Source organism: Spermophilus citellus (genome assembly GCF_964194105.1).
Source record: "Spermophilus citellus genome assembly, chromosome: 4".
Classification (NCBI taxonomy): domain Eukaryota; kingdom Metazoa; phylum Chordata; class Mammalia; order Rodentia; family Sciuridae; genus Spermophilus; species Spermophilus citellus.
The window spans coordinates 45,544,634-45,568,005 of NC_138185.1; the positions used below are offsets into that span (position 1 = coordinate 45,544,634).

At 36.4% G+C, this 23,372-nt stretch overlaps 1 protein-coding gene across 1 annotated transcript in view; it reads right to left on the reverse strand.

The window, feature by feature from the left end:
• Positions 1–23,372, reverse strand: part of RALGAPA2 (Ral GTPase activating protein catalytic subunit alpha 2) — a 322,071-nt gene that overhangs the window by 129,289 nt on the left and 169,410 nt on the right. The window contains exons 25-29 of the mRNA XM_081292835.1: positions 18,797–18,925; positions 9,639–9,767; positions 8,774–8,832; positions 5,607–5,715; positions 250–364 (exon numbers count right to left, since the gene is read on the reverse strand). Of these exons, the coding sequence (XP_081148961.1) occupies positions 250–364; positions 5,607–5,715; positions 8,774–8,832; positions 9,639–9,767; positions 18,797–18,925 (541 nt within the window). The remainder of the gene's footprint in view (positions 1–249; positions 365–5,606; positions 5,716–8,773; positions 8,833–9,638; positions 9,768–18,796; positions 18,926–23,372) is intronic.

Below are 23,372 nucleotides of genomic sequence, written 5' to 3' on the forward strand. Positions count from 1 at the left end.
GTCTCTTTGTTGTGGATGTATCTGCCTTTCAAACTCCCCAAGTATCAGTGTCTGCCCTGGAACACTGCTGGCTTCTTTCTGTAGTGCCTAGAATCATAGCTGAGAAGAACAAGTCCAGCTTGCTCTTATGAGACCCACATCGCAATTTAATGGTTGGTTCTCTAGTAATTATTTGAGAATCTCTAATTAATCAGATATCAAATATACTAAAAAGGAAATGTGTATGTTTTAGCATTCAAGGAAAAGGACTTACTTCTGCCATTTTCCGAGGCAGAGAGGTTTCAAACATCTGAAGTTTTTCCCAGTAGGAAACCAGCAACTGAAGAATATCACAGGCTACCTGAGCCACTATTTTGTTAGGAAACTATAAAAGGAAACAAAATTCCAAAATAAATACATGACAGGTGTATTATCCCTAAGGAAGAATAAAACTTCTTCTCAGATTACAGTATATTTGTTTTGCATAAAATTGATGAAAACTATGATTAACAGAGAAGTCATACATGATCACACCACCATTCTAAAACTGGCTCTTGTTTAGCTTAACTATGTCAATTTATACAACTTTTGTATAGAAATAAATAGCTGCCATTTAATCACTTGAAATCGAAAAACTTCAGCTCACATAAACCATTTTTCCCCAACTACAGGAAATTACATAATAGAGTATGTTGCTGAATGTCCCTTATCCACTGAACCTTTTTGTTTTCAGCATTTATTTTTTTTTATTGGTACATTTTAACTATATAGAACAGTTAGTTTCATTGCAGCATGATTGTACATACATAAAACATAATTTCATCAATTTCACTCCCCAATTCTCCCATTACTCTGATTTTACAAAAAGTTTTTTTCACATCACTTTTTTTCCATCTTTTAAAAATTTATTCTAATTTGTTATATATGACAGAATGCATTATAATTCATATTACACATATAGAGCTCAATTTTTCATATCTCTGGTTGTACACAAAGTAGAGTCACACCATTCGTGTTTTCATGCATGTACTTAGGGAATCCACTGAACCTTTTACAAGAATTTTACTCATTCTCTTATTGATAAATCTTCATTGACAGCTCTGTAAGGTAGATGTTCTCTTCATTTTATACATAGAGACAAAGGGATTGATCAAATAAATTTCTATATTCTGAAATGAAACTTGGCCTATATGTTTAACATACTATAATCCGTAAAATTAGAGACTCTGAGAATGTAACTCTTGAGTTATGGCACACTCATTAACTTTGAATGCCACTCCTGAGTCTGGTGTGTGTCTCTACCACCACCATCTTCTAGATGCTTCCATTTCTTGTGAGATAGATGTCGAAGAGGCAGTATTTGAAAGACCTTACTTTACTATGCTGGGGGAACACGAAAGGGCACCCTGTCCTTTTCTCCCTAGCCAGAACCTGGGGTTACAAGACTATCTGTCACTCATTAGCTAGAGCAGAAAAATTTGTCAGTGATCTGTCACCGGACTAGAAAAACTCACTCAAGTCACATGAAGTAGTCACCAACTGACATGTGCACAATACAAATAACACTGAAAGGTCAATGTTTAGTACCCCAGTGGCAAGCACACAAGATGACAAAGAAGGTAAGGAAAAGATGATTAATTTTAATTCTACAGAATAAACAGTTACTGATAGGCACTACCTGAGAGGTGTGAGGTAGACGCATAGCTCTTCATAACCTTCCACAGCCATCTAGACCCAGATGACCTGATCTCTACTAGCCTTCTTCCATTTCTCTAACACCCTGGCATTTTTCTGCCTTTGCTGTTGTACCTACTCCTAGCTTTGCCTGAACACCCAAACCTCAGTGGAGCTTGCACTGTTTCATCTTTCTGATTCTGGCAAAAAAAGTCATCTCCTGCAGGAGGCCACCACACTCATCCAAATGATTGGCAGCCTACCATTTCCAGTACTTCAGTTTCATCTCATCCTTGTTATATATCCTTCATGGCACTAGGGCTGTCAGGACCTATCTGACATGTTGATTATTTTCCTACATATTATGAGTCACTATTTTATACCTAATGCCTAGCATGGCTTCCTGAAGGATGTGCATGGTAAGCTTAAGGGAAGATAAAATGCTGAGGGACTGGGAAAAAGTGAGTGGATGCTGGCAAGTCTCTTAACTCAGGAAGCTAGAAATATACAAGAAGAAAATGGTGAGACCTGTAGCAGGCAAGACAAAAGAGCTTTGGGCAGAGAGAGGGGGAGACACAACAGGCAGAAAAAAGACTACGGAGGGGGAAAGAGCTGAGCTGTGCCTGGAAGAATGCAGATGGAGAGGCAGGGTTTCCTGTGTGGGGAGTATCAGGGCACAGGTACTAAGGTAGGAAAGGACCTCAGGAAGAGTAGAAGCTACCATAAGGGTGGCAGTACTGACATATAAGAATGAGGTGGGGAATGGTGGAGATGAAACAAGTCATTCATTCACTTATCCAGCACACAGCAAAGGAAAACTGACAATGTGCCAACATGAATTAAAAGCAGAGAATTAAAGGAATAAGATGAAAAGGACAGGCAGATTCTACTTTAAAGAATTGACAGTGTCATGGGGCTGGCAGGGACCTGTCCTGGTTCTGTATGTCCTGCATAGTACCCTGTCCTAGTACCCTGGTCACACCATGTTGAAGGAGAAAGTCAATGATGCCTGGGAGAGCAGGTAGGGGAAAGAGCAGTAGGTGGGGCTGAGAACAGGTTGCTCAGAGAGGAAGGGATGAGCTGTTTGCTTGAGCCTTAGCCTATGCCTCTCTATTTCTTTATTTTTATTTTTTTGTAGCTGTAAATGGACAGAATGCCTTTATTTATTTATTTTTATGTGGTGTTGAGGATTGAACCCAGTACCTCACACATGCTAGGCAAGTGTTCTGCCACTGAGCTACAGCCCCAACCCTGCCTCTCTATTTCTATAGTTCAGTCCTCCAAGGTGGAACATCCAGAGTTTCTGAGTGTGCTGGTAGCCTAGAACCACCACACACCAGACACTCATCTGCTGCCCCACCAAATGCAAACAAGTGGGGGAGTGAAATTCTTTGGACAGTAGCCCAACTAGGCTGAGCCCACTCACTGTGGCTGCAGACATGTTTACATTAACACCCCTTGGGGAAAACCTCCCCAGTTCATGGCTGATTGTGCCCCTCCCACATCTGAGCACACTTGGGTCACCTCTGTTGGCTGTTTCTGAAGGGCTCAGTTAAAGCAAGGCAATGCTGGAAACTATAGAGTCCTAGGAGCTTGTATTCTCTGCAGTATAAACCATCTGGGAGCAGGAAACCCAAACCATTGCTACTGTAGCCTCTTCATTTTTCTCCCTCCTGGCAGTCTCAGAGACTCCCTCAAGTCCTTTGACTCAAAGTGGTTGCCAGTTCCTTTGTTCTCTCTGGTAACTCTTTCCTTTGTAGTCCTCAGTTCTTCTTAGATTTATACACTATGTCCTTAAACAGGAATCACATGGAAGTGTCCCCAGAAAACAGGACTTAAAGTCAATATGCTTAAGTCAATGGCTTAAATCAAGCTGGAACCAGTTCCTTTCTTCCTTGTGCTCCTTCTCTTTTATTTCTAAATAAAAGAGAGCATCTATCCAGAGTCGGGGAGGACTCAGTAGGACTGTGCTTAATGGTTGTCTAACAGAATAAGAACTCAGTACCTTTAATTGCATTTTTTAGGGTACCTTATGTTTTTCCTATTAATTACAGAAGAACTGTAGAAACTTTGAAAAGTCACAGAAATGCAAAGAAGAAAATCCATTTATCCCTTTACTCTGTTATCTATTTCTTTCCCTCTTCTATACTATAAACTTATATACATACATATATATTCATATATGTATTTATGAATGACATTATTGACTTCTAAACAGTTTTTCCAGGTAAGGAATAGGAATGGGGGAAACACTTTGCATTAAATATATGTCTAAATTTAAGTAAAATTAAAATTTGAAAAATAGATCTTAGATTGAGATAAACATCTACCTTAAATAAGATATTTAAAAAATGAAATGGGACCTTACTGTTACTAATCACATGTAAATATTTCTTTGTGGCTTGGGGAATCATAAGTGTTCTGCATTTGGTGTACAAAATCCTCACACACGTGGCTAGAGTATCCTGGGTTTGACCTGGAAAGTTCCTCAGGCTCCCAGTCAGTACATTTCTCCCATCTGTGAAGTACAGGTGGTTCACAGGATGGTTCTAAGGAATGAGTATGATGACAAAGGCCAGTGGCCAGCATCCTGTCCAGAAAGAACACTCACAATATGGTACTGTGGTTAAATAGTTTTCCATTCTTCATCACAGGAATCACAGCAAGAATTTTTCTACCTCCTCTGATGTAACTGGCATCACTCACCACAGCAATTGTGGAGGAGAGAAAGGGAGGATAAGGTGATGGGGCAGTGTCAAAGGTACACTTGGGGAACAAGAAGCCCTGAGTTTGATCAGCGGGGTCCAGATCATTGAGGGCCCAATGTCTAGCCAAGGATGGGGAATACAATTAGCTGATGAACTCAGGGGATATCACTGGTCTGATGATGACTGTTCCAGCATCAGCTATTGATTGCTGTTGCTATTATAGCTGCACGTGGCAAGCAGCAAAGAAGGGTGGGCAAGAAGGGCCTGGACATAGGTATCAGATGGATGGTTTATGGCTTTAATTTTGACTCAGCTAGGGGGTCTCATACACTTAAATAAGTTCCTTAACTCTCTTGAATTTCAATTCTTCCAATGGTAAAATGGGGACATTCACTTTGCCACTGAGAACTACCACAAAGCTCTCAGCACAGTGTCTGGCAGGACAAGGTGCTCACTGGTTCTGAAAATATAATTATGGCAATGCTAACCTTACCAACATTTTTAAGTAAGAACCGTGATAGCACAGGATTGAAGCTCTCGTTTAGGAAGCAACCTACCAGCATAATTAAAAGTTCAGTTATGTCTTTAATATCACACAGATCTACTTTCAATGCTGATTCCATCACTTTTACCTGAATAACCTTAGACTTAAAACCTAATTTCTCTGGGTCTTGATGTTCTCTGGTATAAAATGGTGAGTATAACATCTACCTTAAAGAGCTATCATAAATACTCAAAAAAGCATTTAGAAAATTTATCATTATTCTGACCTTGTTTGAGGGCCCAATAAATGATAACTCTTCTCATTAACAAAGCAAAGAAAGAAGTCCTATAAATACTGAAAGTTCAGCACAATGATGTATTAACACTCAGTGCTCTAAACTGGAAGCTGTGGGGGTCTTTCTCAGTCATGTTGAAGAGTGTGGGACATGAAATCTCACTATCATGTCACCCTCACCAACAGACAACAGCTGTCCTCCTTGTCCTAGGACCTGCCCAGCACGAGATGAACCTCATCTGGACACGAGGCTATCAGAACAGACTATCAGTGGACTGATGGTAGCTGCCAATGGGGTAAGCAGCCATGGTGACCTCATAGCATATTGACAGGACTCTTAAAAAAAGGAATTCTGAATTATCTCCTTTTTGTAACATAGGAGGCAACAAACAATTTCGATTTAAACTAAAATAAAAAATACTTAGGAGATAGTTTAATGTGAAATAAGTACCAAGAATTGGTAATACCTTCAAAGTTACACCTATCACATTGATGGCTTCTTTCACCTGAGGATGGCTGGTACACTGTGCAAGCTCTTCACAGATCCAGACCCCAAGTGAGCAAATAGCGATGCATCTTTTTAAAAAAAGAAGGAAAAGAAGAAAAATGCTTATGAAATGATATATTTCCTTAATATTTTCAAATGAGAAATATTTTAAATCTGTTTATTCAAGGCAGCAAAAATAAAAAAATACATTAACAGAACGTCTTCTTGAGAGAGTAGATAGGGAACTTCAAACAGATCAATTTTCAGGAAAAATAGAAACATTGATAATGATTAGTATTTAAATATTTTATGAAGTGAGTGGCATGTTTTCTGTTAATTATCACAGCTCATATATCACTTATTTTTATTAAAACTAATTTATTACATTTTATTATTTTGATAAAGTTTGGAGGAAAAGTAAAAAATACAAATCTTAGTAAATTATTGAAAACTGAGTTTACAATTGTCTTCCTTATATGTACAATGTCTGCTACTTACATAAGAAAAACCCTGCATTTTACTTTAAAATATATTTTAATGCAACTTTCAAAATTAATTTTACTTTTTTTTTTAAACACTGTGCTAGAACAAGATATTCTGCCAGGAAAATAGGATCATACCACACACATTTTGATTCTATTTATTGGGGGGGGGGGGTGTTCCTCAATTATTTATTTATTTATATATGACAGCAGAATGCATTACAATTCTTATTATACATATAAAACACAATTTTTCATATCTCTGGTTGTATACAAAGTATATTTACACCAATTCATGTCTTCATACATGTACTTTGGATAATAATGACCATAACATTCCACCAGCATTTCAACTCTCATGCCCCTTCCCTTCGCCTCCAACCCCTCTGCCCTATCTAGAGTTCGTCTATTCCTCCCATGCTCCCTTCTCCCTCTCCCACTATGAATCAGCCTTCTTATATCACAGAAAAAATTCAGCATTTGGTTTTTTGTCTATTTTTTAACTCTACAGAAATTTGGCTTTCTATGCTAAAGAAAAAAGGGGAGAAAAAAGAATTGCCAAGACTTGTTGATGGTGTAAATATGGTAGGTGTGGGAAAAATGAGAAATTAAAGATTTCTTACAAATTTCTGGGTTTAAAACCTGAGTAGATGGTGGTGTCATTTATTGAAATGATATCTAAGGGGCAGTCAGGCTTGTAGGGGAGGCAGAGGTTTTGGAAGGCAGACTAAAGGAATTCAGTTATGGTTGTATTAAGTTTGGATATGTTAAAACATCCAAATTGAGATGTCAAGTAAGCAGTTTAATATGTAAGCCTAAGTATATAAGGGGTTTACTAAAGATCCAGGTAAATAAATTAGGATCGTAAGCAAGTAGACGGCATTTGAAGGTTGGTTAGAATAGTATACAAAGACTCATTAGCACCCAGGAAGTCATGGAAAAAAAACAGGCCCAGTCCTAAACACTGATTCACTCTAATATTCAGAGATTAGGTAGAGAAGGAGAGGTCAACACAGGAGATAGGAAAGGAGCAGTGGCAATGAAGTAGGGGCTAAATCAGGGAATTAAGTTCTAAGGAGCAGGAATTGTACAGGAAGAGAGTAAAGAGAAACTAACTTCAGAACTGGTATATATCCTTGAAACTTATATGATAATCTCTAAAATAACTAAAAAAAGGTGTTTATGGTTTCTTTAAGATAGAGAACTAAGTAGATTGTGAGAAAAAAATCAAGAAAAGAAAAAAAACAGGAGGCAGGAAATGACAGCAAGAAAGAGGAAATGAAAGAAATATTGAGAAAGCTCAACTAAAACAAAGTATTAAATAAGATGACAATACATCCAACAGATCAGTAATTATGAAGAATAGAAACAAACCAAAGTTTCAGTTAAAAGATAAAGATCAGACAGGTAAATTTATAAGATCCAGATATATATATATATATATATATATATATATATATATATATATATATATATGGATATATATAGATAGTTTGAACAAAGGTATCTGAAAGAGAAAAATTCAGAAAGAAAAGTTTAAAAGAACAGAAAGTATAAAATAGTTGTAAGTATCAGATAAAGTAGTCTTTAATATAAAAAAAATCATCCTTAGAAATAAATAGGATTACTATATGAGATTTGATTCACTATAGGAAAAGGGAAACTATAAACTTGTATGCAATTAATAACAAACTCAAAATATATAAAGCAAATGTGACAGAAATACAAGGAAAAACAAACAAATGTGATCATAGAAAAATTTAATATATATATATATATATATAGAGAGAGAGAGAGAGAGAGAGAGAGATTAGGTAGAGAAGAAAAATTTAATATATCTCTTTCAGTAAATGATCAAGTTGATAAAAAAAACTCAGAAAGGATACAGAATATATGAAGCACTTGTTTTAAAATAATTAATATAATGGATACACCTAGAACACTATGTTCAACAGTAAGAGAACAATGTATACATTCTTTTCAACAATATATAAAACATATGAAAAAACTGATTATATAGTGGGTCATAGAACAAGTTTCAGCAATTTTAAAGACAAAGAGATTTTTGATCCCAAATGCAAAAGACATCAGTAGTAAAAAGATAAACAGAAATAACTATATGCTTGGGAATTAAGAAAAATACATCTAAAAACTTATGAATCAATAAAGAAATATAATGGAAAATAGAAAAAAGTTCAAATAAAAAATATTACATATTAAAATGTATAGAATTCAGATATAGAAGCATCTAGATGGTCACAAACTGTTAGCAGCTTCAGATGCCTGGCAGAAGCAACCAAAATGTTTCCAGAACTGCCAAATGTCTTTTGGGGCACACAATCAGCAGCAGTTGAAAAATCACTACCCTATACGTACATACATCATTTGAATAAACTGTTTATCCTTCCATTTTCCTTCTTATGGAAAACATATATATATTTGTAATCGTACTTTTTCTTAGACAAGAGAGTGTATATCTTACTATTTTCACTTAGTAATGACAACTTTTTAAATAATCAAGCAAAATTTTTCCTGACATGATTCTTACTGCACTTTAATGTGTGTAAAACAAATGTGAGAGAACGTGTTTTTTTAACCTTAACTGTTTACACATAAAAGTGTATCTTAAAATTCTAAAATAGTTTACCTCTTGTTCAACATTTACCTTGCACATTCATTTGGTTCTTCTGTGGCATTCTTCAGTAAAATATTTATGAGGTAATGCTAAAAACACAAAATTAAGTAAAATAAAAACTTTGTGTCATGGTTGGTTTCCCACATGTTCTGATCATGTTCCAGGCAACCAGGAGCTACTGAAGGACCAGGGAGCTGAGGAAACTTTTCCTTCAGGAGAGCCTGGAGAAGGAGGAACATTGGGCTTGTCTTTTCAGGGAGTGTTTCTAGATATCCAATGAAAGCCTCACAAAGCAATTAGACCTCCAGATAGGAAAATCTCCATTTTCTTTTACTTTAATTGGATTACACACTGTATATTGAATTATATATTGTAATTATGTATCATAGATTGATTGATTAATGCAGAGGATTTTTTTTTTAACTTTTTGCCTCAAAAGCTAGTTGAGGAGAGAACAAATGCTTACTTTTATTCTCTAAGAAATGATCTGAAATTTCAAATTATTAGTAGTATTTAATCAGGTCAACAATGGGATTGAGTATTTAGCTTATTTCAATTATTCTTTATAAATTCATTTGATATACTAATGCAGCATAACTAATCTAATAAAATTACTACAAAGGATGATTCATTACATAATTATGATCCCTAGGCACAATAAACATATCTAATAAAAAAATACCCAAGGAATATAAACTATTAGGTCTAATGGCAATATGCTCTGAATGTGATACATTATAGCTCCTAAAACAGACTTCTGAAAATAACTACTGAAGCATTTAAAAGATTAAACAAAATTTCAGGAATAAGTAGATAGTATATAAGAACGGAAGATATAATCATATAGCTAAAACTACAACATGCTACTTGAGGTTAAATCAAAGACTCTGCGTACCTTGACATCTTCAGTTCCTGTAATGACCTCATTCACTTCCGGCACTGACTGTAGTAAAGGGATCTCCTGGTAGGTATTTGGAAAGCACACCAGGGAACCCAGGATGGTGAGAGCTTCTGCACGAGGTGCCTGCACACAAGGAATGAAACACATACATTTCTTTTTGAAAGTTAGAAACTTTGGAGAGGCAATAATATGTTTTACTTCTCCATAATTTTGTGAGGGAACCTTAATCGTAATAACTATTTTATCTTGACTACATAATATCATACTATGCCTGGTTATTTTCCTGGTGAATTTTTAAGCAAGAGAGATTTGCCTAAGTGCAAAAGCAAATTTCCAAGGAACAAAAAATATGACTATACTTGGATGTAAGTGTTGTGAAAAATGGTCTGTAGATTCATTCAGAATTAGGAAAACTAATCACTATTATTTTATACTATTTTAGAGTTAGTGTTCATAACAAAACAGAATAAACAAAATCAACTTAATGTTATTTTTTTCTGTGAAGAATAATTAAGGAAAATTCTTAAGGAAGTTAGTTTGGAGGTAAATAAGAGAAGAAAGGAAGGATACTACCTACCAAAATTTTTATGGTTCTCCAGGAACTACTTTGTAAAATAACATAGTGAACTACTAAAACACTATATCTAGCAAGGCACTAGTTACTTATTTGTCCACTATTGGAGGAACGTATATATTGAAGAAGGCATTTCACTAGATTTCAATTTAATCAACACTAACTAGCAGCTGTCATTAGCCAAGAATAAAGGGTTCCATTTACAGTGCCCCCTGCTTCAGAATATAAGCTTTTACTACAGCAAGTGGAGAAAGGACACCCAGTTCTAATTCTGGCAGTGAGAGGAAGGGAAAACATGCTTCTGTTCCAGAAGCTCAGTGTGCTCAAGGATGTAAAGTATGACTTCAGGAGTAAGAGTGGAACCTGAATTAGAGGTCTGAAACCAGTGTAATCAACCTGGTGAAAAAGGTCAGCAGTGAGGGAAGCAGCAGAGTGGGTGCAAAGAGAGGTGAAGATTGCTCCCTATGGCTTGAAACCTGATTTCATATGGAGCCTGAAGGAAGCATGTAAAGTCACTTCTGTGCTTAGGGTTAAAGTGACAAGGTACTGTGGTGACACTTATAGGCAGCAGGTAGGAGAAAAAAGAGGTTCTAAAGTAAGTTGGGCTGTGGTTGGGGGAATGAATTTGATGCATCCACGTGGCATCCAGAGGCAAGTGTACATGAGACAGATGGTGAAAGGGTCAGAGGCAGTGATCCTCGAAGTGTGCTCCAGCAGGGGCACACGAAATTTAAACAGGAAAAAGAACATGCAGAAATATTTGGCTACATACAGTTAAACAAGAGCCTTTAACATGTTAATGTACACTGATTTTTTTTTTTAAAGAGGGAGGGAGGGAGGGAGGGAGGGAGAGAGAGAGAGAGAGAGAGAGAGAGAGAGAGAGAATGAATTCCAATATTTATTTTTCAGTTTTCGGCAGACACAACATCTTTGTTGGTACGTGGTGCTGAGGATCGAACCCGGGCCGCACACATGCCAGGCGAGCGCGCTACCGCTTGAGCCACATCCCCTGCCCAATGTACACTGATTTTCAAGTAAGGATGTATATTCCACAGAATTATCTGACCATAAACCTGTCCCTTTCTCCCCACTGCCCCCCAAGCATCTTGGGGTTTAGTGTTCTGAAGATATTCTGAAAGGCTTATCTTGAGTTTAGAAGAAAAGTTTGAAAGCCAATATAGGAACCTTTTCTGTTCAGAAGAACTAAATGAAAGCTAACTCTCAGAATGTGCAAGGGGGGGGGGGAATGATGTCAGGAGTCACAGCCTTGGAAGTGGGGAGACAAAATAGAACATTATCAGTAGCCCACAGAAGTCCTCTCTGTGCCCCACCTCCATTCCCTTTCCAAAGTAACTCCTATTCTCCATAACATCACAGATTAGTTTCGTCTAGTTTTTGAACTTTATAATAATAAAATTAGAGTATATATTCTTCTATGTCTGACTTTTTCCCCCAGTATTATGCTATGCAACTGACCCTTGTTGTGGCATTATTGTATATAATATTCCATGTTACTCACACACTGTAATTTATTTGTTCTATCGTTGATGAACATTTGGATTGGCTTTAGGTTTTTGGCTGTTACAAACAATGTTGCTGTGCACAAACTTCTACACAGTTTTTGATGACTTGTGTGTGCATTTCTGTCTCTCTTTCTCTCTCTCCTACTGCCTCTGTTGGGTAGATCTCTACAGCAAAGGTATTTCACACTTATAATTAACTTGTGTAAACTGAAAATTTTCACTGAGAAGGTACACTCCATCCAAATACCTTTCACCAGATCGCCTACAATATTAAACCTTGATTTTAAATGACAAAGTAATTCAGAGTTGCTGTTCCTTTACATAAAACTACTCATTTGCATTCTCATTCTGTTTTTTAAAAACATTTTTGAAGGCTAGTTATTTATTCTTTGTTGATTCTTTTTCTCCAGCTTTGAAAGATAATAATTGTATATATTTAAGGTGTACAACATGTTTTGATACACATATACATTGTAAAACAATGACCATAATCAAGCTAATTAATATATTCACCACCTCATATAGCTGTACTTTTTTTGTGGTGGGAATATTTAAGATCAACTCTCTTAGCAAATTTAAAGTTTACAATATAGTATCATTAACAATATATTGTTAACATTACAATATAGACACCATGTTGCCCATTAGGCCTCAAGAACTTATTCATTCTGCATAACTAAAACTTTACACCCTTTATTTATTTACTTTTTTTACTTTTTTTATTGGTTGTTCAAAACATTACATAGTTCTTGATATATCATATTTCACACTTTGATTCAAGTGGGTTATGAACTCCCATTTTTACCCCGTATACAGATTGCAGAGTCACATTAGTTACACTTCCACTGATTTATATATTGCCATACTAGTGTCTGTTGTATTCTGCTGCCTTTCCTATCCTCTACTATCCCCCCTCCCCTCCCCTCCCCTCCCCTCTTCTCTCTCTACCCCCTCTACTGTAATTCATTTCTTCCCCTTGTATTATTTTTCCCTTTCCCCTCACTTCCTCTTGTATATAATTTTGTATAACCCTGAGGGTCTCCTTCCATTTCCATGCAATTTCCCTTCTCTCTCCCTGTCCCTCCCACCTCTCATCCCTGTTTAATGTTAGTCCTCTTCTCATGCTCTTCTTCCCTACTCTGTTCTTAGTTACTCTCCTTATATCAAAGAGGACATTTGGCATTTGTTTTTTAGGGATTGGCTAGCTTCACTTAGCATAATCTGCTCTAATGCCATCCATTTCCCTCCAAATTCTATAATTTTGTCATTTTTTAATGCAGAGTAATACTCCATTGTGTATAAATGCCACATTTTTTTTAATCCATTCGTCTATTGAAGGGCATCTAGGTTGCTTCCACAGTCTTGCTATTGTGAATTGTACTGCTATGAACATCGATGTAGCAGTGTCCCTGTAGCATGCTGTTTTTAGGTCTTTAGGGAATAGACCCAGAAGGGGAATAGCTGGATCAAATGGTGGTTCCATTCCCAGCTTTCCAAGAAATCTCCATACTGCTTTCCAAATTGGTTGCACCAATTTGCAGTACCACCAACAATGTACAAGTGTACCCTTTTCCCCACATCCTCGCCAGCACTTGTTGTTGTTTGACTTCTTAATGGCTGCCAATCTTACTGGAGTGAGATGATATCTTAGGGTGGTTTTGATTTGCATTTCTCTAACTGCTAGCGATGGTGAGCATTTTTTCATGTACTTGTTGATTGATTGTATGTCCTCCTCTGAGAAGTGTCTGTTTAGGTCCTTGGCCCATTTGTTGATTGGGTTATTTGTTATCTTATTGTCTAATTTTTTGAGTTCTTTGTATACTCTGGATATTAGGGCTCTATCTGAAGTGTGAGGAGTAAAAATTTGTTCCCATGATGTTGGCTCCCTATTTACCTCTCTTATTGTTTCTTTTGCTGAGAAAAAACTTTTTAGTTTGAGCAAGTCCCATTTGTTGATTCTAGATATTAATTCTTGTGCTATGGGTGTCCTATTGAGGAATTTGGAGCCCGACCCCACAGTGTGTAGGTCGTAGCCAACTTTTTCTTCTATCAGATGCCTTGTCTCTGGTTTGATATCAAGCTCCTTGATCCATTTTGAGTTAACTTTTGTGCATGGCAAGAGAAAGGGATTCAGTTTCATTTTGTTGCATATGGATTTCCAGTTTTCCCAGCACCATTTGTTGAAGATGCTATCCTTCCTCCATTTCATGCTTTTAGCCCCTTTATCAAATATGAGATAGTTGTAGTTTTGTGGGTTGGTTTCTGTGTCCTCTATTCTGTAACATTGGTCCACCCGCCTGTTTTGGTACCAGTACCATGCTGTTTTTGTTACTATTGCTCTGTAGTATAGTTTGAAGTCTGGTATCGCTATACCACCTGATTCACACTTCCTGCTTAGCATTGTTTTTGCTATTCTGGGTCTTTTATTTTTCCATATGAATTTCATGATTGCTTTCTCTATTTCTACAAGAAATGCCATTGGGATTTTGATTGGCATTGCATTAAACCTATAGAGAACTTTTGGTAATATCGCCATTTTGATGATGTTAGTTCTGCCTATCCATGAACAGGGTATATTTTTCCATCTTCTAAGATCTTCTTCAATTTCTCTCTTTAGGGTTCTGTAGTTTTCATTGTATAAGTCTTTTACCTCTTTTGTTAGGTTGATTCCCAAGTATTTTATTGTTTTTGAGGATATTGTGAATGGAGTAGTTGTCCTCATTTCCATTTCAGAGGGTTTGTCGCTGATATACAGGAATGCCTTTGATTTATGTGTGTTGATTTTATATCCTGCCACTTTGCTGAATTCATTTATTAGCTCTAATAGTTTCTTTGTAGACCCTTTTGGGTCTAATAGGTATAGAATCATGTCATCTGCAAATAGTGATAATTTAAGTTCTTCTTTTCCTATTTTTTATGCCTTTAATTTCTTTCGTCTGTCTAATTGCTCTGGCCAGTGTTTCGAGAACTATGTTGAACAGAAGTTACACCCTTTAACTATCAACACACCTCCCATGACATTCCTCAGGACCTGACAACCACCATTATATCCTTTGCTCTGTGAATTTTACTTTTTTAGATTTCAGATGTAAGTTGAGATTATGCAGCATAATGTTTGTCTTTCTGTGACTAGCTTACTTAGCAGAGTGGCTTCCAAATTCCTCCATGTTGTTGAAAATGACAAGATTTCCTTATTTTTAAATGCTGAATAGCATATATATATATATATATATATATATATATACACACACACACACACACACACACAAAATAATTCTGATTCAGACTGTGTAAATGTGCTGAAATACACACACACACACACACACACACACACACACACACACACACTTCACCCATTCATCCAATGATACACACTTAAGTCGTTTCCATAATTTGGCCATTTGTGAATAATGCTGCAATGAACATGAGAATGCAGATATCCCCTTGAAATACTAGTTTCATTTCCTTTGGATATATGCTCAGAAGTAGAATTGCTAGATCATAGTTCTATATTTAAGTAGTTGAGGAACTTTACTACTATTTTCCATAACGGCTGTAGTTATTTATGTTCCCACTAACAGTGTACAAAAGTTCCCTTTCTTCCACATCCTCACCAACAGCTTGTTTGTCTTTTTGACAATAGCCATTCTACCAGTGTTTTTTTTTAATATTAATTTTTTTAGTTGTGGTCGGATACAATATCTTTATTTATTTATTTTTATGTGGTGCTGAGAATCGAACTCAGGGCCTCGCACTTGCTAGGCGAGCGCTCTACCACTAAGCCACAACCCCAGACCCCTAAAAGTGTTTTTTTTAAAATTAATTTAATTTCATTTTTTTACATAAATGGAGTACAACTTTTCATTTCTCTGGTTGTACATGATGTAGAGTCACACCATTTGTGCAATTATACCCACACATAGGGGTAATAATGCCCATCTCATTTCTAACAGTGTTTTTAAATTGCATTTCCCTGAAAGTTAGTCATGCTAAATATTTTTTTCATATACCTGTTAGCCAAATGTTTGTCTGGAAGGCTATTTTAAAAAGTTCATCTGGCTAAAAAATACATTTTCACAGAGAACAACCCCTTTGTGTGATACTGTCTCTATGAAGGGTTCTAGCATTGTAGAACACTCTCCTATCAAATAATAAAAATTTCAACAAAGTACGTCCTTTGCGTATAGTCCGAGAAGAGGAATAGCTGCGTCAAATGGTGGTTCCATTCCCAGTTCTCCAAGGAATCTCCATACTGCTTTCCAAATTGGCTGCACCAATTTGCAGTCCCACCAGCAGTGTATGAGTATACCTTTTTCCCCACATCCTAGCCAGCACTTGTTGTTGTTTGTCTTCATAATGGCTGCCACTCTTACTGGAGTGAGGTGGTATCTTAGAGTAGTTTTAATTTGCATTTCTCTGATTGCTAGAGATAATGAGCATTTTTTTGAATATTTGTTGATTGTATATCCTCTTCTGAGAAGTGTCTGTTCAGGTCTTTGGTCCATTTATTTATTGGATTATTTGTTTTTTGGGTGCTTATCCTGTTGAGCTCTTTATATACCCTAGAGATTAGAGCTCTATCTGATGTGTGAGGGGTAAAAATTTGTTCCCAGGATGTATGCTCCCTATTCACCTCACATATTATTTCTTTTGCTGAGAAAAAACTTTTTAGTTTGAATCCATTCCATTTGTTGATTCTTAGTTTTAATTCTTGTGCTACAGGCATCTTATTAAGGAAGTTAGGGCTTAGCCCCAAGTGATGGAAATTAGGGCCTACTTTTTCTTCTATTAGATGCAGAGTCTCTGGTTTAATCCCTAGATCCTTGATCCATTTTGAGTTAACTTTTATGCATGGTGAGAGTTAGGGATTCAATTTCATTTTGTTGCATACGGATTTCCAGTTTTCCCAGCACTATTTGTTGAAGATGCTATCCTTTCTCCATTCATGCTTTTGGCATCTTTGTCTAATATAATGTAATTGTAATTTTGTGGGTTAGTCTCTGTGTCCTCTATTCTGTACCATTGGTCTACTAGCCTGTTTTGGTGCCAGTACCATGCTGTTTTTGTTACTATTGCTCTGTAGTATAGTTTAAGGACAATTCACAATAGCTAAACTGTGGAGCCAACCTAGATGTCCTTCAGTGGATGAATGGATTAAAAATGTGGCATTTATACACAATGAAATATTACTCAGCAATAAAAAATAATAAGATCATGGCATTTGCAGGGAAATGGATGGCATTAGAGAAGATTATGCTAAGTGAAGTTAGCCAATCCCCAAAAAACAAATGCCGAATGTCTTCTCTGATATAAGGAGGGTAACTCAAAATGGGATTGGGAGGGAGAGCAAGGGAGGAAGATTACCTCTAGATAGGGAATAGGGGTGGGAGGGCAAAGGAGGGAGAAGGGGAATAGCATGGATCCTGAAAGGAGACTCTCATCCTTATACAAAATACATGTATGAAGATGTGAATTTGGTGTCAACAAACCTTATATATAATCAGAGACATGATAAATTATGGTATAATGGCATATTAAGAATTGTAATGCAAAAATAAATAAATAAATGAATGAATTAAAAACAATTTCAACAAAGTAGTATGATTTTCCTCTTTGTATCCTATAAATTTTTTCAACATTGTTTCAAGTCATTAAAAATAGGCTTGAAAGTTCTTTGAGATTATCCTAAAATATTTTGGGATAATCTTTTGAAATAGGGAAGTATGACTCTGAATAGATAATAGTTGTACAGAGGACAAATGGGAAAGCCATATTATTCACAAAAACAACTTTAATTGAATAAATTGAACATTTTCTCTTGTTTCCCTTCCCTCATTCTTTTCTTTTGCTCTTGTCTCTTTTTGCTTTTCTTTGCTGTTTCATTTATCTTTATAAGAAAAAGCCTACAAAAACACCAGCATGAACTATCAGCCATACAAAGTATTAAATAAAACTAATTTAAAACCTGGGGCTCAGAGTTTGAATTTACTCTGCGCAGAAAAAAAAGTAGAGTGAAAAGGTACCCATGTGTTAAACAAAAGTTAGGGTGTTGGATACTCATACTAACTTCAATACAAATCCCTGGCAAATGGTAAAGTTTATTTTATTTATACCATTTGAAGGGGAAAATGACTCTGAACAGATAATAATTGCACACAATATAAATGGGAAAAGGTCCTTTAAATTCAAATGTGTAAGAGTATTCTCCAAAGGAATTAAGATGCTGCCTACATAGTGGAAGTAAATGTAAAGACTGACAATAAATTCTTTTTGTAGCCTTTAATGCTCATTTAGTCTATTTGATTCCAATTTTTTAAAAAATATTTTTTAGTTGTTGATAGACCTCAATTTTATTTATTTACATGTGGTGCCAAGAATCAAATCCAGTGCCTCTCACATGCCAGGAAAGTGTGCCACTGAGCCACAGCCACAGCCCCTTGATTCTAATTTTTTAGTATAAGAATTCTGCTAGAGTTTTCTGGCACAATAATAAGAAAATAGATATTTCTTTCTGGTAAAAAAATTTAGTATTATAATATATTAAGAAAATATTTCTAGGGCTGAGGATATGGTAGAGTACAAGTTTAGCATGCATGAGGCCCTAGGTTTACTCTTAATTTAAGACCACACACAAAAATTTTTGTTTCTATGAGAATAATAATAATGAAGACCTAACTAAAAAACAACAACACTGTACTGTTAATGTACACTTACAATTTTCTCTTTACTTTGGACAGTTATGTCTGTATCAGCATTTATAGAAAATGCTAATAAGATTCTAAGAGAAAAATTCTGATTCTGACTGTGTAAATGTGCTGAAATATTAGTGAGGATATGATTTCTCACACTTTGGCCTTTTGATGAAACGCCTTTCCAATACCAGTGTGTCATCTTATCCTACAATTTCACACATCAGCTGCCAGGGTATCTACCCTGAGAGCCCAGTTTCACATTGCACTAATGAGTCAACACCTGTTACAAGTGGAGAAATCTGAACCTTGTTAGCGATTGAGAAGCCTCCTGGGAGCCTGGATGCTAAGCATTGTCATACTCACCGCCAACATGTCTGTACTAAGGACCCTTGCTGCAGCCGTGATAAAGTCTCCCACCAGCATTGAGAATCCAGGCAAACCCAGGGAGAAAAAGCGCGGTGGACAGTGCCTTATAATGGTATTTAAAATATCCTAAAAGGGAAGATAAGAAAACACTATTTATTATTACTTGAATTACTGGGGATTGAACCCAGGGGCACTCTACCACTAAACTATATCCCTGAACTCTATGATATCTTTCATTTTGAGACAATGTACCAATAAGTTGCTGGGGCTGGCCTCAAATTTGTGATCATCTTGTCTCAGCCTCCCAAGTTGCTGTGATAACAGGCATGCACCACCAAGCCCAGTTATCACACTGTGATTTTTTTTTTTTTTTTGTGGCGCTGGGGATTGAACCTAGGGATTGAACCTTATGCATGCAAGACAAGCACTCTACCACCTGAGCTATATCCCCAGCCCTACAAATGTAATTTTTAAGAATAAAATTCCAAAGAAGATTGTGTGTAAATATGACCTCTGCATATTAATCTAAAAGAATTTGGATGACAGAAATTTTTCAGTGGTGGGGTACCAAGAAATGAGATACTACAATGGTAACTGTACCTATTTTACAGGTAAGAGAATGAAGACACCAAACTGTAAGATCATCCAAAATCTAAACAGTGGCAATGAGACAAGACAGTTCTTCTATATTCCACCTAAAGGTGACTCCTTGGACAAGCTTCAGGAGTGTTGAGGTATATTATATATAAATCCTATATATATATATAAATCCTATCACTAAAGAAAATTATGTTCTGCTTTTAGCCTTCAATATTTAAAAGTTAAAGCATGCTGTTTATATTAAGGGAAATTTTCACTGTCCAGGTAATTTTATACCCCAACAAACAGAAATGTATAGAGTGCCCAGGTAATGCTGTGATCACTGATGTACTAAGGTCAGAGAGTCAGTGTAGCTGTGAGGAAATGTGTGATTGCAAGGCACAAGTACGCAGTGCAGCAGAAATCTTCTGTATTAAGAGCATTGTATGCCCCAGAAGCCTTGTATCCTGTGTCTCAATGGCTGTTATTGGTGGCTAGCCACCCCAACTCCCCAACTTCCAACTCTATTCTGAGGCAGTCACCTCAGTCCTGTCTGTGACAAATCAGAGATCCACCATTGGACAGCACTCATGCCATTATAGCTAGGCCATACCTCTGAAGCCATCTGTACAAGTCTGTATATAAGAGGGTAAGTTAGAAAACCATAAACTTCATCTATGCAGTTTTTGGCCAGGAACATTAATCAAACAACCAAAGTACTATAGGCATTGACTAATAGTTATATAATCTATAGTTAGTTCCAATGTATGATTAAAAAGCAAAATTAAAAAGTCTCCAGTTTCTGAGTTTTTAGCATGGCCATTGGAAAAATCCTTTAAAATAATTCTGATTTAATTGTATTAGAGCACAGTAGTAACAACATGCCAAATTCTAATACATTAACTTAAATCCCTCATAATACAAATAACCTCATTTGACAACTTACCATCTTGAAACAGCATTTATATGTGTTCACAAAACATTTTTCCTTACGTAGTAGCCTCATTTAATTTTTATAAATCATACTATTTGTATCATCAACATGACTGCACAAGTTTTATCTGTTAAAGCTTACAAATGGTAAACAGTTTATCAAATGCTAATTTAAAGTTTTGGCATTTTGGCAGAGTTTTTCCTGTGCTAAAAATAAACAAATATACAGATAGGTAGATAAGAGGAAGGAAGGAAGGAAGGGAGGGAAGAAAAGTCTGAACCATGCTTCTTCTTAGTTAATGTTTAACCTGCTTTAATCACGCCCTGTGACACACTTTAGGGTTCCTATCAGCAAAGGCAAACATTCTAAGGGGACCAGCAGATGGGTGCTGCCGTTTAGAAAGTGTGTGGTAAACTCATGCTCCAGGAGTAGAACAAAAGATCCACCTTTTTCATAATTAGGCCTCTGATTAATGCCCTGGGCTCCTCACCACACACCTGTAATTACTCACAGAGGTACGCATTGTGCTGGGCCTTGACTCAGAATATCAGACATCAAGCTATCCAGCAGCAGATGGAAGCACATTTCTGTTGACATATGCTGCTATGAAAGGATTCGTGCAAACCTGGCTAGCAAGGTAGCATAATGCCATGCATCTGAAGATTAATAATGCAAACAACCATGATGTTAACTTTGTTATGTTTGTGTTAATTCCATCTGTTGAGATGAGGAACTAAAACCCCAAAGCCTATAGGTTTTAAAAATCTTTAGCACATACTTAAATGAGCCATTTTTGGCACTGGAATTTAAAGTTTTAATTAAAAAATGCTTTTCTGGGATAGGTTTATGGGAATTAGGAACTAAATCCTTTAATAAGCTAAAGCCAGAATTTATAAATGGAATCCATCTTGCTTCATAAGATTTGTATGTGTAAAGTAAATGATCTGTAAAATGGGGCATTCAGAAAAAATTACTAAGTTGCCATGATGCTAAAGACAGCAGATATGCATGCAGCTGAGATAAAGTCACCCAGCTCCCCCAGCCCCTGGACCTCAGCCAGTCACTTCAACAGAACCTGTTTCTATGGGCAAGAAGATCGGAAAGAGGACACAGTAACAGATGGCTAGCCTAACCTACTCTGCCACCCACGTAAGAGTGCGCCCCTAGGAGAAGCAGGGCCCGTGCCACAGTCACCAAAGAGCACTGGGGTAGGGTTAATGTGGGGGTTAAAGAGGAAACTATATGAGAAGTCAGCCAAATTACAGCCACATGTCTGCTTCCTTTGCTTATCCACATTAACATGGAACAACTCAAAGATTCTACCTTTGTGACAACATTTTAAAATTAGGAATAACCATGTGGTACTCAAAAGAGAGCAGTTACGAACAACAAATTGCTCCATTCATTTCTTTTTTTTCCTAATATTTTTTAGTTATACATGGACACAATATTTTGTTTATTCATTTTTATGTGGTGCCAAGGATCGAACCTAGTGCCTCACACGTGCGAGGCAAGTACTCTGCCACTGAGCCACAACCTCAGCCTGCTCCATTCATTTCTAACTAATCATATAATCTTTAAAAGATTATTAAGATCATAGTTGTAATTGGAATCAATCTTCAGAAATATAAAATAAAAATCTTCAGACTTTGAAACTTTCTTTGCAGCATTATATAAACTTTCTGAGGCATTATATATACGTAAGACAGACCCATACTTCCCACACATGAATCATTCATATACAGCCCTCATGCATTTTGCCATATTCACCTCAAAGGCAAACATGATTTGCCTAATCAGTTTTCCCAGTGACTCATTTTTTTTTAACTTAAATAAAGTTATTCTGAAAAATTAGTATCATTTGTCTTAGAAAATATTACCTTAAATAAATATAATGACAGTAAATCAATGATACTGAGTTTTTGCTAAAAGTATCACTGACAGATAGTGATCTGACCAGTCTGAAGCAAGGGCCCTCCTTGTTTGAATCATTAAGATGGTGTAAAAATACTCCTCTACCTACTCCAGGTGGCCTGCCTGAGTGATCTGACCAGTCTGAAGCAAGGGCCCTCCTTGTTTGAATCATTAAGATGGTGTAAAAATACTCCTCTACCTACTCCAGGTGGCCTACCTGAAAGCATCACAAGGAATGGCCAACACAAAGAAAAAGGCCATCATTCCCACTATGTTGTTCACTGCTATTTAGTGTTGCCCCAGATTTGACCATGAGCAGGAAATGCCCCTGCACTCAAACTCTGCCCTGGTGAAAAGAACTCCAAAACTGGGGCCATGAGGCCTGGGTTCACAGACATGTGTGAGACTGTAGGCAAATCATATAATGCCTGGGCTTCACATTTATCCTCCACAGAATGGGATGACTCTGTCTTAAAGACTAATATCTAACAGGATAGTAGATATGAACATATGGTTTTGTAAACTGGAAATCGTCATACAGAAGTAAATAGGGTTGTGATTAAAACAAAAAAATCAAAAAGGGGAAGAACTCTAAGGACTTCACTATACAAATCTACTTTTATATATAAGTTCAGTTTGTACTATTCAGCAAAAATATTACTTTTTTGATCCTCACAAATTCAAGTAATATTTTTAAAACATTTCAAAGGTTGTACAAACAAGCCTCTTAGATCACACATTATCCCAGAAATTAAAAGGCTCCAGAAATTAGTGCCTTCAAACAATATTCTGAACAAGTCATTATAGCAATTATGCATAGACTATGTACTTTATAAGAAAAACAAGGAAACAAAAACACAGAAAAAGGATCATTTTAGATTTTCCAGATTTCATTCTTTTGAGGAATTCTAGAACTTATCCCAAACAAGTAAGTATGGTAGCAAGAATTAGTTTCTTTTCCACTCTAAACAGACTCAAACAATAAAATAAAACAATAAATTAGTTCAATGGTAAATGGAGTATAAAACAGGAATTAAGTTTATCCTTTAAAGTTGACCAGCTTGAAGCACAGACAAAATTCTTGCATATGCTTTTTGTTCAAAGGAAATAGTCATGAAAAATATTGTAACATGGTGAAAAGGACAC